General features: G+C 41.1%; 1 protein-coding gene across 8 annotated transcripts in view; it reads right to left on the reverse strand.

Moving 5' to 3' along the window:
* The window catches only part of EPB41L4B (erythrocyte membrane protein band 4.1 like 4B), a 169372-nt gene that overhangs the window by 46106 nt on the left and 106682 nt on the right, over positions 1 to 16584 (reverse strand). For 7 of the 8 annotated variants that reach the window (XR_014689205.1, XM_084508190.1, XM_084508187.1 and 4 more), the window contains exons 18-20: positions 12849 to 12974; positions 9278 to 9352; positions 1757 to 1824 (exon numbers count right to left, since the gene is read on the reverse strand). Coding sequence is in view for 7 of the 8 variants with exons in the window: in XM_084508190.1 (XP_084364316.1) it covers positions 1757 to 1824; positions 9278 to 9352; positions 12849 to 12974 (269 nt within the window). In the remaining variant the exon portion in view is untranslated. The remainder of the gene's footprint in view (positions 1 to 1756; positions 1825 to 9277; positions 9353 to 12848; positions 12975 to 16584) is intronic. The other variant, XM_084508188.1, reaches the window with a different exon arrangement.

Here is a 16584-nt window from a genome sequence, read left to right on the forward strand (position 1 = left end):
ATGGGTCTGTTCCTGAGCATTGATTACTTGTATATTTGCACCTCCAGAACACAGGCACAAAGCAATAAAATAATACAATTTCATTTGGCACGACTGACTGTAGAGGAAACAATGCTTGACATAAACTAGATAAAAATAAATATTAGACACGACTACACCAGACTGCTGCATACCAAGACCTCCAGAGTGTTTTTTATGAGTTCATAAGCTTGGATGTATGCAATAGAGAAGAGTAAAATGAGTTTTGCAGCCAGGTTGCCAACCTTACTCATGCTGAATAGTAGTTCACCTCACACAGGACACAACTTGTTTACAACTCAGCATCTATCAATCTATTACCAAATATGAAAGAGAAATGTTTTCCTACAGATGTTATGCAGAAGGTCAGCAAAGGTCAGTAAGGAAAACGAGTCTTTAGCCATCTTCTAAATCTCACAGGGGTTTGCAAACCAGGTCCTCCCAATCTGCTTCTGGAAGTGACAGTAATTCAACAAAGGGTGTAATGGCAAAGACATTTCACAACACACATTTCTATTAAACAAAGAAACAGGTCACTGGATAACATACATGAAGAATTTTCTCATTGGCCCTAAGAAAGTTGTGTACAGATCTAGAAATGGCAAGGGCACAGGAGGAGAATTGGAGATTTTAAATATCAAGTAGACTTTGCAGCCCCTTGGACAAACAAATGGGAAAATCAGTGTCTGCCAGGTTAGAAGATAAAGCTCTGCAAGATGACCTGAGATGACAGATGTGGGGAACCAGGAACTACACTGCTCATCCAGCCTTTTCTATAAGATGTTTAAATGTCTTATTTTAGTTATAAGAGCCACGACTAAAAAGTTATAACTAAAAATGAGATGACTAGTGCTCTGGTATATGTACTACATACAGAAAAACATATATAAACATATATTGAGTGCACTAGCATAATTAGCTGACTAACAGTGATATTGCCATGCTTTAAATCCATTATCTTTTTTTTTTCTTTCTTTTTTTTTTTTTTTCCTCAAGCTGCTCATTTCTTTCTGAAACTAAAGACGGCCAAAGCAATGGCACTACCATGCATTTAGAGGCAGGCAATTTTCAAATAACCATGCTGTAAACTCCACTCTAATCACTTGCTGAAAGACACCATACTGTGCTATTCAAATAATATTTAAATACAACTAATAGGCCCCTTCCGTTCAAAAAAAAAAAGAAGACTGATATCTACTACCAACAGAATACAAGTACAATCCAAAGTAGTCACCCCTGCCTGGTAAGAGATAGAAATGAGACATGTTGCTCAAGGCTGTATACCAAATGCCTTTTTCCTATGCTTCTTATGCAGAAGTGAGAAAGAAAAACAAATCCAAAGATATTCCATTTTGGACATCTAACACTTTCCTGATCCAAAAGTTATGAAAATTGGTTTATTTTCCAAGCTTTTCTAAGTTTATCACTAGACCTGATTTTTTTTAATTTTATTTTTACCTTGCTCTTATCAATTGTTTAAACATATACACTCATCCTGATTTTTAGAGTTGAGCTTTTATTAATTCTTCAACTACAGCTGCTCCATGTGTGTAAGATAAATCCCCTTCTGACAGACAATTTCTCCTCAGGTCATTGCTTGGTGAACTTATGAACTTTACACCGCAGTTTGGGGATGAATGAATGGACTTTTAACATGTGTTTGAGATAATGTTTGGAAAATGGCTCACTATATCAAGTATTTATTTGATATTTTCCCTACGGACAAGAAGCAACAGACCTTACATTAGGGTCCTGCAGGCTGGAGGTCTTACTGGGATTTACAAAAGAGGTCTCTTCTTTCACAGCCTGTTAAAAGAAGGAGCCAAAGTTTAGTACAACATCCATACACTTAGGATTGTATATATGTTTATTTAAAAATATTCCTGTAAGTACCCCGTGATACTACAATATCCAAACGTCCACTCTGCCCCGATTTTAAAAGCACGTATTATTATTTTTTTTTTATCATCTCCCACTGCTGAGATTCACTGTGATAAGCTATAATGTACAATGTATAGAGAGCAACAGTGATCAGAAGAGCTTGGGCTGGGATAAAGGAGGAGAAGCAAAGGAATACTGTTATTGTGTTTCACCCAGAAGGCATCTGAGTTGAAATAATAAAAATCAACCTGGGCAAACATGCTGATATTTGAGTTTTTCTTTTAATTGGAGTAAAACAAATATTTATGTAGTCTAAGCAAAATCATGCCAACTCTCACAGCTTTTCATTCAGTCTTTGAAAAATTTTTTGAAAAAAATGGGATCCCCTACATACAATCACACTGCACATGCAATTCACAGAAAATCTCACCCACTCTACTCCCTGCTAAATTACAGAGTCCCGTCTCTCCCATACCATTTGTCTATAGAGTAGAAAATACTACTATTGCAGAATGACTTACATGAAAATTACATGATTACCAAGGAAACACCCAATTCAGGCAGGTGTTGTTAGATTATACTCTTCAACTGAGATGCAGGGTTCCACAACCCACGTGTAAATGCCCATGTCAGGGCAACACTGCACCCCTCTACAGAAAATACTGGCTGAAGACACAAGAGCTCTCCAAATCAGTAATGGACTTGGCAGGCTCTGACATTTCCATTCTGCTAAATGGATAGATGGATCTGATAGAGGCCTACAACACAGTCATTCTTCAGCTTTCAACATCTGAACCAAAATAATTTGAGGACACTGGTTGAGATCAAATTCCATTAAACGTGTCAGTTTCATCCTCTTCAAAAAGGATGAGACAGGTTCTTTCACATCAAATCAAAGGACTTTACAGGCATGTAAAAAATTGTAAATTTGAGAAGACTTTCCATTCAACACAAATTGATATATTCCATTTTAGGGTACTCACAAGAAAAAGAAAGGAAATCAAGGCCTGAGTTTCTTCTTTACATTACTGATGAACTACAAAATACCAAGAGGATGCTCACTGCTTGGGGAAATCACACAAGTTGTGACAGTTTTAGGCCCATTTCCCCCTTGTGCTGGGGTGCACAAACCCCCATTGCCACTTCACAGGTCATTATTTACCAGAGCATCAGCCATGGTGGGAACAGGCAGTGCAAGCTGGTACACACAATTAACTATATGGACAATTAAACTGGGGCCACAGGGAGCCTGGCAGAAAGCGAATTCACTCCTGGGACACCTACAGCCCAGGCAAGTACCTGAGGTGATGGGCTGAGGAGTATTTTGACTTAAGTCCCTCTTAGCCCTCCCTGTTAGAGTTTCTGCACCTTGTATATTAATACTGAAATTGTCATCAGTATCATCAGCAGGTCTGTCTCCAGAAAGGAGAACAGGACCCATAATAGGTACTGGAGAAGCTCTACCCCAGCACAGTGCTCTTACATATTTGGATTTAATCTCCTTGTCCAGAAGTTTCCTAAATCTTGGGAGAATGATTTAAACATTAAGGAGTCAGATGAAGGGGTGCCACAATTACAACATTGTCACCATTGTAACTCAGCCACTAAATGTTTTACAGTTGAAGTGCTCAGTGAATTAGCATCATGTCCTGAATAATTTCAAGACAAGGAGTGTGATTTTTTAATTTTAAGAAATTTGTAATTGTAAGAAATTTAGCTCAGTTCTAGAAAATGTTGTTGTTGTTGTTGTTTGGTTGTTTCTTTTGTTTCCTACTGGCCACCTAGTAGCTCTGCCTAGACTAATATTTAGTCACAATCTAGTGCTCTCTTGGAAAGAAAGAAAGAAGATGTTTTATTTTTTTTAAGGAATTGAGAGAAAGCATTGAAAATCACATTTTGTTGGCATAGATGAGCACTTAAGTAATTTTTCTTTGTTCTGGAGAAATTACAATGCTTTTTATAAAGCTGTTGGGTTTCTGAAAGCTGTAAACATGAATCCAGCTGTCAGAAACTTAATACACAGTGTCTTCTCGCACACTGATGTCTTAGCAACATTTTATTGTTAAGCCTGACAAGCTAGCTGCTTATTATGCATCAAATTGGCTATCTTTTAAAACCCTAATTTTTACTTTATTTCAATTTTCACCAAATTAATTGAGCTGCATTTTAAGATGCACTTGAACACAACAACAGAAAGGAGAACATGGGGATGGAAGATGCAATGCAGAGGCTGCAACCAAGAATGGAATGATTAAAATTCCACCTACTTAAACACCATGAGATCTCATTAGCCAGTTGAGAGGGCTTCATTGTATTATTCCCTAATAACTGGACCTTGGTTTCTTTTCAGTTCTGTGACTACATTATCATTCTGTTTTGACTTGTATGCATTAGAAGGTTAAGTCTGCTTCTCAAGAAGTGGTATACTCCTCAACGGCATGGCCAGCATCCCAAGTAACTTCCCTTTGTATTAATTTTCTCAATTATTACTCGTGGTTTAGAGAACAGAAAAGACTGGTGTACCTACAAATAAGAACTACAAGACTAGTGAGCAAGTAATCTCACTATAAACTGGGGGCTTTCAGCAAATAACACTCAAAGACCATGCAAAGACATCCTCCACCTTACTGAAAAGATGTGACCCATAACATAAAACAAGAGTTAACACTTGTACACAACACACACACACACTCTCACAATAACGTGCCTAGATGCTCTGAGCTCATGTGCTAGAGGCAGGATTTGGATTTCCACAGCACTGTGCTACTCCACCATGAGTAGGTCTCCATCACCCACAGAAAGCCCAGCACTGAGATGTGTTAAAGGACAAGAGGCAGTGCCATGGAGCTGCTCAGACTCCCCTAGCCAAGACAGGTTCTCCTTCACCCAGAGGTTGCTGCTCTGAGAGGAAGAGGTCTCAGGGCATGTGGGGCATGGCAGACCTGCAAACATCATTTACACAGAATCAGATTAATTTGATAATTACCCAAAGAGAAACAAGCTGGCTCTTCTGGCTACCAGATTTCAAGGCAAACGAAATTAAGTGTTGAGCCATGCAATCCATCCACTAAATATCATTCGCCTTTTCTACTCTCTTATCTGCACTAGGCCCAGAGCAAAAAAAAAAAAAAAAAAGTTCAAATTTAATATGCCATAAACTTTCTTGGTAGCAGTAGAAACTAAGCTAAAGCATTCCTTTCTCAGTCTAGAGACAAGAAACACGCACAGACAGAAACACCATTGTACGGGTTCTCTTCATAGGTGACTGCTAAGAAACATTAGTTTCAACAAAAGATGAAGAGGATAAAAACATTTGAGTAACACCAAATTGTGCTCACGGCTCTCTAAGCAATCTACATACAGGCTGCCAGGCTGGCCCTGACAGTTTTCAGCCTGCTTTTCAATTGAGCTGAGCACTCAGCAGCTCTGATGCTGTCCCGGCAGCCAGATCCTTTGGAGCCTTAGAGAGGGAAAGGGACATTCCAGGGACACCACCTCGGATGCTGCTGAATTCTCTAGCAGGAGTGGGAATGCTTTTGTCCCAAAGGAACAATTGTATGTATGAATTCATAAGCCCCAGTGGCTGGATTTGCCTAGTGAAGAGTAGCTCCTTCTATTTTCTTGTGAAGGAAGAGCTAGCCCTAGAAAGATGGGCAACAGGACCTCAAAATGGGATTTGGCTGCACTGGGTGTATGCTGAGTAGGACAATGTAGAAAGACCAAACTTTGGCTGCAGCCTTCCACGTAACCCACATATCAATTAATTGGCTTCTGCGCAGCCAATTAATTCTGGCTGGGACTTTGGGCTGATGAGCCTCCAACAAAGCACCGCATAACACGGGTTCCAGTCTTCAAAGTTCAACCAAATGTCCAGGGGAGCTAGTGCACTGTGTGTCCCTCTTCCACCACAAGGGAAATCTCTGCAGCTCTCATCTAATCCACAACAGGATTAATTTGAATCAACAAAAAAAGGCTTAATGAAGAAACTGATTGCTGCATCCAAGAGTGAGGGTCAGATTCTTGTCCGAGAAAGAAAGAGACTGAAAGGATCTTATGAAACACACAATGTCTCTTACTTAGCAATTTCACAAAGTTCTTAGTGACAGAAAGGAGGGAGGAATGTCACAGCTTTCACATTTGGAGATCTTCAAAGGTAAAGAAGCAATGGTCTCGGTGCAGTGGTCTGGAAGCATTTCACCTTGTTGGCCCTTTCTACTTGTGTGATGATGCTAAGCAGGCCTGATGCCTAACAGGTTTTTCAGCTCTTTATCAACATTTTTGTCATTTGTCAAACATGTTGATTGTTGGCTGTTCTCATTAGATAATATGGGCTAAGCAACACATCACTGGGAAAAACATCCTGCCAAGGTAAAACTACCTTGGTGATTTAATATGTCAAACGAATCATTTCAGGCAGAAAAACACAATGTTTAAGTCTCTTGGGAATGGACCACTGATTTTTGTGTTTTGTTTTATTTTGTTTTTTTTCCCCCTGAGCAGTGCCTAGCACCACACATCTCCCGGGCTATGGCAGGGCTCCAGCACATCACCACAATTAACAGCACTCGTCTGATCACGTACTGGCACTAACAGACGTGCCAGCGAGAAGACGTAACCCACATCTCAACGTGTTGTCACAGTCTTGTGACACTGCTGCTGCATTTGCCTCCAGCATCCCGGGGAATAAATTAAAGATTTCCCTCTTTCAGACATCCTGTTTATTTAAATCCTCCCTGCCCTCCTCAGCAAAGCTGAGGCATCTTTTCCTCTATCTTTGAGGTAACATGGCTGACACACTTACAGTGAGCTTCCGTGTATCATATATTGGTCATCCTGGCCGACACGCATTCAAAAACGTGTATTTTTATACCCCTGACACCTTTTCTTTCCTGTAGCCTTGCTTTTAAAGCTGAGCAAACCTGTTTCCCTTCAGAGACTGAAGGCAGGGAATGTGAAGCCGAGCCATTTTTAAATTCCATTGTTATGAACAATTATCAGCAACATGATGTGCACTGGCTGTTGTTCGAGCTGAGAGTCCCAGCGCAGTTGCTTCTCTTTACTTAGCCTGAAATCTGCCGGAGAGTTTATTGCTCATCCACCTGGGTGACTAACAGCAAGGGCTTCGGCGAGGCACCGCGTACATCAGGAGCTGCACAAGCTTCCCCCACAGCGTGAACACCTCAGCTGTGACCTGCTGCACGCACATGATCCTGGTCCTGATCTCCACACAAAGACTGACAAATCGTGGGGCTGCTCTGTGCCATGAATAAGGATGAGCAGAGGGAGGGAGGAAGGAGAGGGAAGCAAACAAGATCTAACTTGTGATGGAAAGAGGTTAAAATGTTGGAAAAGCTGATGGTTTCGACGTACTTAAGTCAACATCTAGTGAAAGCTGAGAACTCCTCTGGGAACCCAGAAGAATTTGTTTAAGTCCTATTATAAGAAAGATCGCCCAAGATTATAAATCCTCAAGTGTCTCCCCCTTACCTACTCTATTTTCATTCATGACCTGATTAGGGCTGGAATCCAGATCCCCTTACGTGAATAAAGCTCCAAAGACTCAGCTTATATAAAGACAGTGAATTTTTTCTAGGAGCACAGGGCAAACACACCCAGACTTTCACGCTGACAAGGCCTTACACTTACATCTTTCCTTAAAGGGCAAAGCACAATGAAAATGGAAAAGAATCATCAAAAATGTAGCCAGGGAAGACTAGCACCGTGAGTCACCTCACTTATGCACCCTTTCTGCCATAAATAATGCATAGGTCCCAGTCTCATTTACATTTGTAGCCAAGGCTTGCATCTACGCGGAGCGTATAGGCTGCAGGGTGACACCTGTACCCACACACGTCCCGAGACATTTTCTGCATGATGGAACCTGAGACAGCACAAGCAACCTGCACTTCTTCATGTATTTGCAAAACTTAAGGCAAAACTACATTATCATCGGTCTGTACCTGTTTCTAGGACACGGAGGAAAAAAAGAGATGGCTATCGATGCTGACCTAAAAATTTACATGTGTATAAGCTTGTGAAGAAAGGTGGTGTGTGAAAGGGGCCAGAGGATTGACTGTCCCTTTGTTCAATGTAAATATCCCTTTCCTGACAGAGAATTAAGGCAGGGGAATCAACTGCTGAAGAACCCAAACCTGGCTGAACCCAAGGATACCCCACCTTGGCCAAGAGTTTCCCTTGGGGCTGATAAAGCAGGAGCAGAGATGTAGGGCATTGGCCAGTAGTACTGTGTGTGAGAACAGGAGGAGGAAATCCCAAAGAAAAGGCAGAGCAAACAACCTGAGGAAGAGCTGGGAGGGAAGCCTAGAGCCCAGCTCCTGCGGTCAGTACTGCTTTGAGCAGTAAGCCAGGAAGCTCTTGTTGTGCTGATGGGAGTAGGATTCTGCACGTTCTCTATAAATATAAACTCCACATATCCAAACTACCTTTTCCCACCAGTTTTCTCTCAGAAAGCAACCCACAGTGCTCAGTGAAGAACAGCTTTGTATGGAAGGGGCAATGTCACCTCTGTTTTTGTCTTCCACAACTGCACTGTAAAAACGTGTCTTAAAAATTAGCTTGGCCTTCCTTGTCTGCAGAGGAGGATGCAAGGCATGCAAAAACCAGCTGTGGTAGAAATCTCTGAGAAACAGGAGCTCAAGTCCTTCACGATGATAACCTGCTAGACTTACACCAACACAAGGATTTTGGAAAGCCTGGGTAACAGGTGGAGAATACAAACACCACTTGCAGAAGACGAACAACTGAAACACAACACACATTCTCTGCCAAAAGAAAAAGCCCTGCTGAGATAGTTGAACATTTGATCAAGAGCCTGTGCTTAATTCCAAGGATAATTAGGATTTGCCCAGAGCCCAAGTGGGTATAAATAGCAACTAAAACCTGCTGGTATCTTTTGCCCATCAGTTGGACCATGAACCATTTGGCAAAAGGGACTCTTTGTGATACTAACAAGTCATCTGATCAACCACAGCATATCAGCACTGACTCATGCAAGCTGCAAAGGGGTTTTAAATGCCAGGGAGAGCTGGTCTTTTGTATTCTGGCAGCTCCTTATTGCTGCTTTATACCACTCGCCCTCAAATGAAGTCTGGAATAAATGGAAAAAAAACAAGTATGAAAAAAAAAGTAAAAATGTCAGGCGCTTTGCAGTGTTTAGTGCTCCCCTGGAGCTTAATTATGTGGGAACTGTGATATGCAGTCTGTCAGCTGGAAGGTGGCAGACCCCCGTGGCACAGTTTGAAGGGTGTGTTGTGAAATGCTACTGGTTTGCTCCAGACCTAGAGATACCTACAGCATGGCATGCCCCGTGCGAACGGTAGATTCCCACAGTCACGTGTGGGTTCCTCTCGTTTCTCACCTGTGGTGTCTGCAGCAGTGTGCTCCTGGATTCGGTTCCAAGCATCCCCATGCACGCTGTAGTTTGATTCTCCAGCTAGCAGAACGGCACATAAATATTTCCATCTTCACCAAATAAACAAACTCGCTCCCGTTAGTTTCCTGCTGCTCCATAACTCTGAACCACATGCGGGGCTCAGTGATTGGCACCATAAACTTACAAATTTTCAGTCTCTAAGTCAGCACTATTGCCATGGGAGATGGTGCATTGCCCCCTAGGAATGTGATAAACAGCTCTTCACCATAATTCTGAAATGAGGCACTGCAAAGACCATCTTGCAGTATTTTCAAATGTATTGCATAATTTTCCCTGTTTTTATATTTGAGACCATGAGTATTGGAATCGTTAATTTCTAAGGCTCTCTCTTGTGTTGATGTCTAGTTGCCAAAAAGAAAGAAAACTACATAAAATTTCCTGCCTCTGTTTTTATTTTCCACTCACAAACATTTACTCCATTCTCAGTATTAACAAGGAACATTTTCTTCTACTACATGCAGGAGATGCCTTTATAATCTTGTCACATCCTGATGTTAGTAGCATATGGTACTGAAAATATTCCCATTGCTTAGAAGAGAGAGCTGGTACAAATATTTCAAGCAACAGTTTGGCAATTTTGGGGCTGATCCTACAGTGCACCAATATTTTTTTCACACTTTTACACCTAAATATATAATGAAGATGCCCTCGTGAAACTTCATAAAGGATGGGTCAGACCACAGACTTTTGGGGATGTTCAAAAAATATATTAGTAGATATTCTATCCAGCCATTAAGAAAACATTTTATCTCAAACATTGTGTGCATAAGACAGAGTCTGGTTCTTTCTTCTTTCTTTTACAAGGTAGAGGGGAGCAAATCCTCAGCTTCTTGTGGTACCGTGAAATGAAGATCTATGCCCTACATGAGGAAAATCGGCCTGTCTTGCATTACAGCAACTGAAATACAGATTGTCCTTTGTAGAACCTAGATATACTTCTTGCCCTGGCTGCCCTGTATGTTGAAATATGACAATACAGAAGACACGAGACGAGAAATTGGAGGGGCATGCTTTTAAGAATAAGGCCAGAAGACAGGACTTCTCAAGGATTTACAGGAGTCAGAAGACAGTGCTGGGCAGAGGGCAGCAGGATTAGTCCTCCAGAGGTACTGGGCAGCAACAGGTATCAGATATGGTCAAACAGGGGCATGATCACAGCCCTGAAGGAATACATGGAGTTCAATGACTGCCATGGAGAAACTATTTCTTAGCTGCTCCCTCGAAAGGATGCTCCAAGTGTCTCTGGGCACTGTAATGCCATTCCCACTCCCTTTTCCCTGAAGGTGACTGAATTGCCACTGGGAAATGGTTTAGCTACTGGTATCCAGTTAGTTTTTCATGGAGGGGGGAGTAGAGGAGATTACTGGATGATTTTATGGCATGCTGGTAGGGTGGTTTATCGGGACTTTCATGTAGCCCCCTCTACCCTCCTGCTTTCTAGGTGATAGATGGTAGGTTTCTTCTCTCTCCTTCACAGTCTACCCTTTTGTCTATCATTCCCAGCACTTGTCTAGCTACAGCATCTGACTGTAACAGCTCACCACTGCCTCATCTCTGCCTACTTATTTTTGCAGTGCAGCTGGGAAGGGTAATCATTCTAACTCACATGTGACAGGAGGGGTGTGAACTCATCTTGGAAGCACAGGCAATTTTGTGGCTAAGCAGGGAGCTGAATGAGGATTTCCAAGACCAAGGTGACATCCTAACTTACCGGCTACCACTTTAAACCATGCTTCTTTAGCACTGAAAGCTAGAGGGATTTCAAGTTGAACTGCATGCCATTATATTTACACAAGATGTGCCATCCTGTAGCAGTCATCCTTCCCCTCCTTCCTCCTGAAATCATAAGGCTTTTCTCAAGGGGGCAAGCATACAGACGTACTTAATCCAACCTGACTGCTAGAGCCTTGTGCAAAACAACACAGGTGAAGGAGAAGGAGAAAAGGGATGCTCAGCTTGCTCCAAAACTTATTTACAACATAGCAGCAGCTGAAGAACACAGTTATGGCATGATGAAAAAGCAACCCGGGATGTTCTCTTGGAAAACCTCAGGGTAAAAATTAAGGCAGGGCAGGTGAATTGAGAGATGCATATGCTTAGCACATTTTCTTCTTGCCTCGGTAATGCTGTACTCTGAATGCAGTGGCATGCACAGCTTCCAGTCTTTAACTATCCAATCAAACGTGATCATTAAGCAAATTTGGGGGAAAATACAAGTGTGAGAAATATACCATGACTTCCTATAGATAAAGGACCTACAGGAAAAACAGAGGGCAAATCCAAGGGCAATCAGACAAGAAACAGGCTGCATAAAACACAGCTGGTATAACACAGAACTCAGAAAGAGGTGATAGAACTGCTTTAAGAAAAAGAAGAAAAAAAAAAAAAAGGAACAAAAAAACCCCTCCTTCCCTCACATGCTGCCAGATTTATGGTTTCTGTTCTTGAAATCTAGTGCAGTCAGAGCAACCAAATTTTGATACTTCCTTAGGTCTATCTAAACCAGATGTAATCTAGTTCTCAGATGAAAGATCTGCCAGGGAAGGAAACAACAAATGCACAAATATGATTGTTAACAAAATCCTTTGCAGGGCAAGTTGACCTGCTATGTTATTGTGAAAGGAAACAAAGCAATGGCAACACCAACATAATCTGTATTCAAAGAGAATAGTATGCACAAGGATACCACAGGAGCTTGGGATAAGCCATATCAATCCTTCTGTCTCTATTTTTGTTCCTGAAGCATTCTGTCTGGCTTTACCTTTGGCACAAATAGCATTATCTTCTGTCTGCTAATTATACTTGCAAAGAATCAAGGATTTTAGGTTTCACTTAGATGTACCTCTGACTGGGAAATCATTTTGTTACAGTCTTGCTATCCAGCAGGAGTTTTCAGTTGCATGACAATATTGCAAAACTTGCTGTGGTGTTTTTAAAACATGATCTGTCTAAACACTGACCAAGCAGTGAAAATAGCAGCTTGAAATTTAGTAAAAGGCACTCAGACAAGTAAGAAAGCAATAGAGTAGCTAACATTTCACATTAGACATCTGAAGTTAATACCCTAAAAAATAATAAATAAATAAATAAATAAAAGCTGCATTTGGATGCATAAATATTATCTTTATAACATCCTTAACAATAGTTTCCATGGGTGGTGGGCAGCCTCAGAAAACCCCAGAGGTTCCTGCTTCTCAGCTGCAAAGTAAGCAACAGCTAGAGTGAGAGAACCAAAATGTGGAGATTTCCTGGGGCTTTCTCTCCTATTTCCACAGCCTCTCTTAGCTGTATTAATCTCATCAGTTAGGACAAATTTCTTGTTTCCATCATATGGATCATGGTGACATACCTGAAGAAAGTGTAGAGCAGCTAGAGAAAGCTAGGTCAGTGTGGTCACCCTGATAAAATAAGGTGTTTCTTCAGGAACAATATGGTTTTGAAAAATTGCTGTAAACTATGCCAAAATTAGGAATTGGAAACATCAAACACAGATTACCTGGGTGCCTACTCTAAAAGCAGCTTCTACTTGAGCTTTAAGGATGTTGCACTTCATGTGATCAGGTACAGAGGAAGGTGACACAGGGGCATGAAGGGTCTTTTCAGGTACCTTTTTCTCTTCACCCTGTATTTTATGTAAAAGACAAGCACAGTGAAATATGTTAGATGCAGGTGTTAACAAGATGGCCAAAGGTCAGACTTCTAGGTGTAATAACTTGATTCACCAATACCGGATAAAAGTTAGATGTTAATACCCTGATAAATACATTTCACAATAAAAATTCTCAAAATATTTAATGACTTGATTCCCTTATCCAGACCAAAAAAAATAAAAATAAAAATCAGAGAAGTCTGAGCAACAGAAGCAAGAAACTGGTACACAGTGCTAAGAAGCATGGAAAAAGCTCAGCCAGGCTCTGGAGTGGTTGCCAAACCTGTGATCATGCCGAGGAAGCAAAGCACTGTCTTCAAAACATCCCAGGCAGGTAGAAGTGGGAAAGTTTCACAGCACTAAACTATGGTGAACATCGCTTTCTTACACCCCTCTAAGAATGTAAAGGGGCTTTGCAAATTTAACCAGAGGGATTTGAAGCGATCTCCATTAATTGCAAGCCACACAAAATCTCCTTTATCAAAACCAGAAAAACCCAGGAAGTTTAAACATTGCTGCTGCTGCTTCCGCTTGATGTCAACCCCTTGCCTACTCAATGATCTGGATCAGAAATCTAAAGCCTCGGGACAGCTAGCTTAGTGACCTGTTCAAACATGACCTAAAGGTTTTGTGCCTTGAACAAACAACATCCAGCAGAAATGCCAGCATGAATAAACTTCCCATGCAGAAAAGAAAAAAAAAAGAAAAAAAAAGAAAAGAAAAGGACAATGTAATACTAATGCATAAACAAACAGTGTATGGATGAGACCAGGCTTGTAAATGCAACCTTTTAACCTACCAAACTGTGGTTTCTCATATATTTTTAGAGAAGAATTGAACAATGGCATAACAGTCATTGCTAACTTTCCTATTCCTTCTGGAAATGAGACCTGAATTACAACCGAATGATGGCTTAGGTTATGCATTCATTTTCCTCTTGCATCGCTGCAGAGGGTGAGCAGCTGCATATGCCTGGACAGAACAGACATATAAAGCTGTCATTCGGATCTCACTGTGCTTCCTGCTAACCTGTCCAGCTGGAACAGGTACAAGGCATCAGTAAACCAGGTTCAGAGTACCCTTGAGGTTAAACTCTAGCAAAGTCGTTCAAGACAGAACTGGCACATTTTTACCTATTAATTTGCCATACGATTGGCCCTTAAACTTCAAAACCTGTCTTCTTCATCCTTCCTTCTGCACTCCCCTATGGCTATCCACTGGCTGAGGGTAGCTAAAATGTTTCTGACTCTTCTCTCAGGTCTGAGAACAATCACAGACAAAAAGGGGGACACTTTCTGAAAGTTGAGAAAATCACAACTGGAATTACGTTGCCGGAGACTATTCTGCAAACACTACAAGGGGAAGAGAAGAAGTTCTGCAGAAGTTCTCTGCAGAACTCTGTTAAGACTGCAAGACATTTCTTCCGTGTACGCACAGTTGGTCCAGCAGGCTCCTGCATCCAAAATGTCATAGCTGCCAGGTATGATTCTGAACAACTTTCTGCTAACGGATTGACCATCCTGAGATTTTTTTTGTCCTCTTTATTCTTTTTTTTTTTTTTTTTCCTGTAATAATTCTTATATGTTTATTTGCCAAGCCACATTTACTATTTTTAATGGAAGATATTTTTGGACATTTATTTCTCTCCACATTCTTCCTAAGGGAAAAAGAAAATACTTAAAATGAAAAGTGACAGCTTCTGACTGGAGCAACTTATGGAACTGTAGCCATCTATTTAGTCTTGAATACAACTACAGTTCTGGCAAGCATCTGAAAAAGGAAAAAAAAAAAAAAGACATATTCATTCGTCAGGTGTTTTTTTTCTGGGCTACTGATGAAACTATGAAGTGGAGATAATCAAAAGGAAAAAAAATGAGCTGTAATGAAAGCACAACCTTTCCTCAAGGTACAGCCTTGTAGCCACAGTACACTCCTATACTCTTCAAAAGAGCTGTCATTATTGTCAACTTTTAATAGCTTTGATTTCTAACAGCAGAAAGAATAATGCACTAAGCAATGGCATTTCCAAAGGCTATGCAAAATCACACCTTTGTTTTAACACTGGATACTAATTAAATAGCATTCCAGCCAAGCAAGATTAAGCAACTGCATTTCACTAGCTAAATCAAGTTAACCGATGCTTGTTTAGGACACTAACTTGTTTCATAACTTGAAAAGTTCCTGTCCACATTAATATTTTTCAGTCCTTATGTTCTTCTCCTCCTGCCCAATTTCCCCACGTTGACAAAGAGAAAGACAAAGGCCCTCAGGGCTGCCCTGAAGCTGGGAATCCCCCAAAGGTCCAAACCTCCTGCAGTTCTCACGATCACATCAGACAATTTCACCTAGTTGGGTCTGTCACTACGTGGAATCTGATGCATGAGTCTCACACTGAGATTCTCATAACCAGAGAGGTTCAAATGCTTGGTGGGAAATGGAAAGGAATGGAAAACCTTGGTGGAAAATGGAAAGACGCTGCTGCAACCGCAGGAGGTTACAGCCTTTTAAGAAACCATTCCTGGGCACTCGGTTCTGCATCAGCCCTTGTTTGGGTCATCCTACAAGGGTTTCAACCTTCAAGCAAGCAAACTTGCTTTGCTTGCACCCTGCCAGAAGCAGCGGCAGCTCTGGTGGCTGATCACACGTGAAGAGCAGACACTGCTGCAGTCGGCTCCTTGGCCTTGTCCTGCTCCCCGGATGCTGAGCCAGCAGCCCAAGGCCCCCACCTCTCCTGGCCCCCTGAGGAAATGTGACTGCATGCAAATGCCACATGGGGCTTGGGACTGCTCGACTTGACCCAGATCTCCTCTAGCGTCTGAACGTATCTGAAAAGGCAAATGCTTCTTTGTGTAAAAGAGTTTCTGCCACAGTGCAGCACACCTGAATTATCACTGAATTCAGCTCTCACACAGCTGATTAGCTCAGACTATTAAACATACATTTGCAATGGCACCAAAGATCCAGACTTAAAATGAACTCCAATCACAGAATAAAGTAGTATCTCATTACTTCAAACTATTAGCGTTTCTAAGCATCTATAGAAGTTCCTATTGTTCCTTAATGTCGCTAATCTATACATATAACCCCATTCCTCTCCTAATTCAACTCCTGAAGTGTAATTGTCATTGAGAAGGAACAAAAAAATTCATAATTACACAAAACCACATGGTACCTTCTACAGTTCATTTTGCTAGTTCATTAGAATATCAAAGATCTAAAACCTGACTGCATTATGGAGTCTCTATACACTACTGCTGCAAGAATGAGAGCTGTAATGTACTTTATTTTTCCATGGAATAAAGAAACCTCATGTTTCCAGAATTCTTATTGCCTGCAATGATGAGTGAAGCATACAGATAGCAGCTGGGTATTCAGATGTTGTACCAGGTTGGCAGGTATTAAAGTTTTATTTTCATTTATAAAGTAAGAGCACTCAGTGAGGAACTTATTAGAAGACTAAATACAGCATAGTGTTAATGAAACTTCCAATTCTATCATTTTTTTATTACGTATTTCTGAAAAATCTGAGATGCTGATTTCAAGTGACTATCTGAGAGTCAAACTTACATTTGAAATAAATGAT

This window comes from Aythya ferina (genome assembly GCF_964211825.1).
Source record: "Aythya ferina genome assembly, chromosome: 2".
NCBI classification, from domain to species: domain Eukaryota; kingdom Metazoa; phylum Chordata; class Aves; order Anseriformes; family Anatidae; genus Aythya; species Aythya ferina.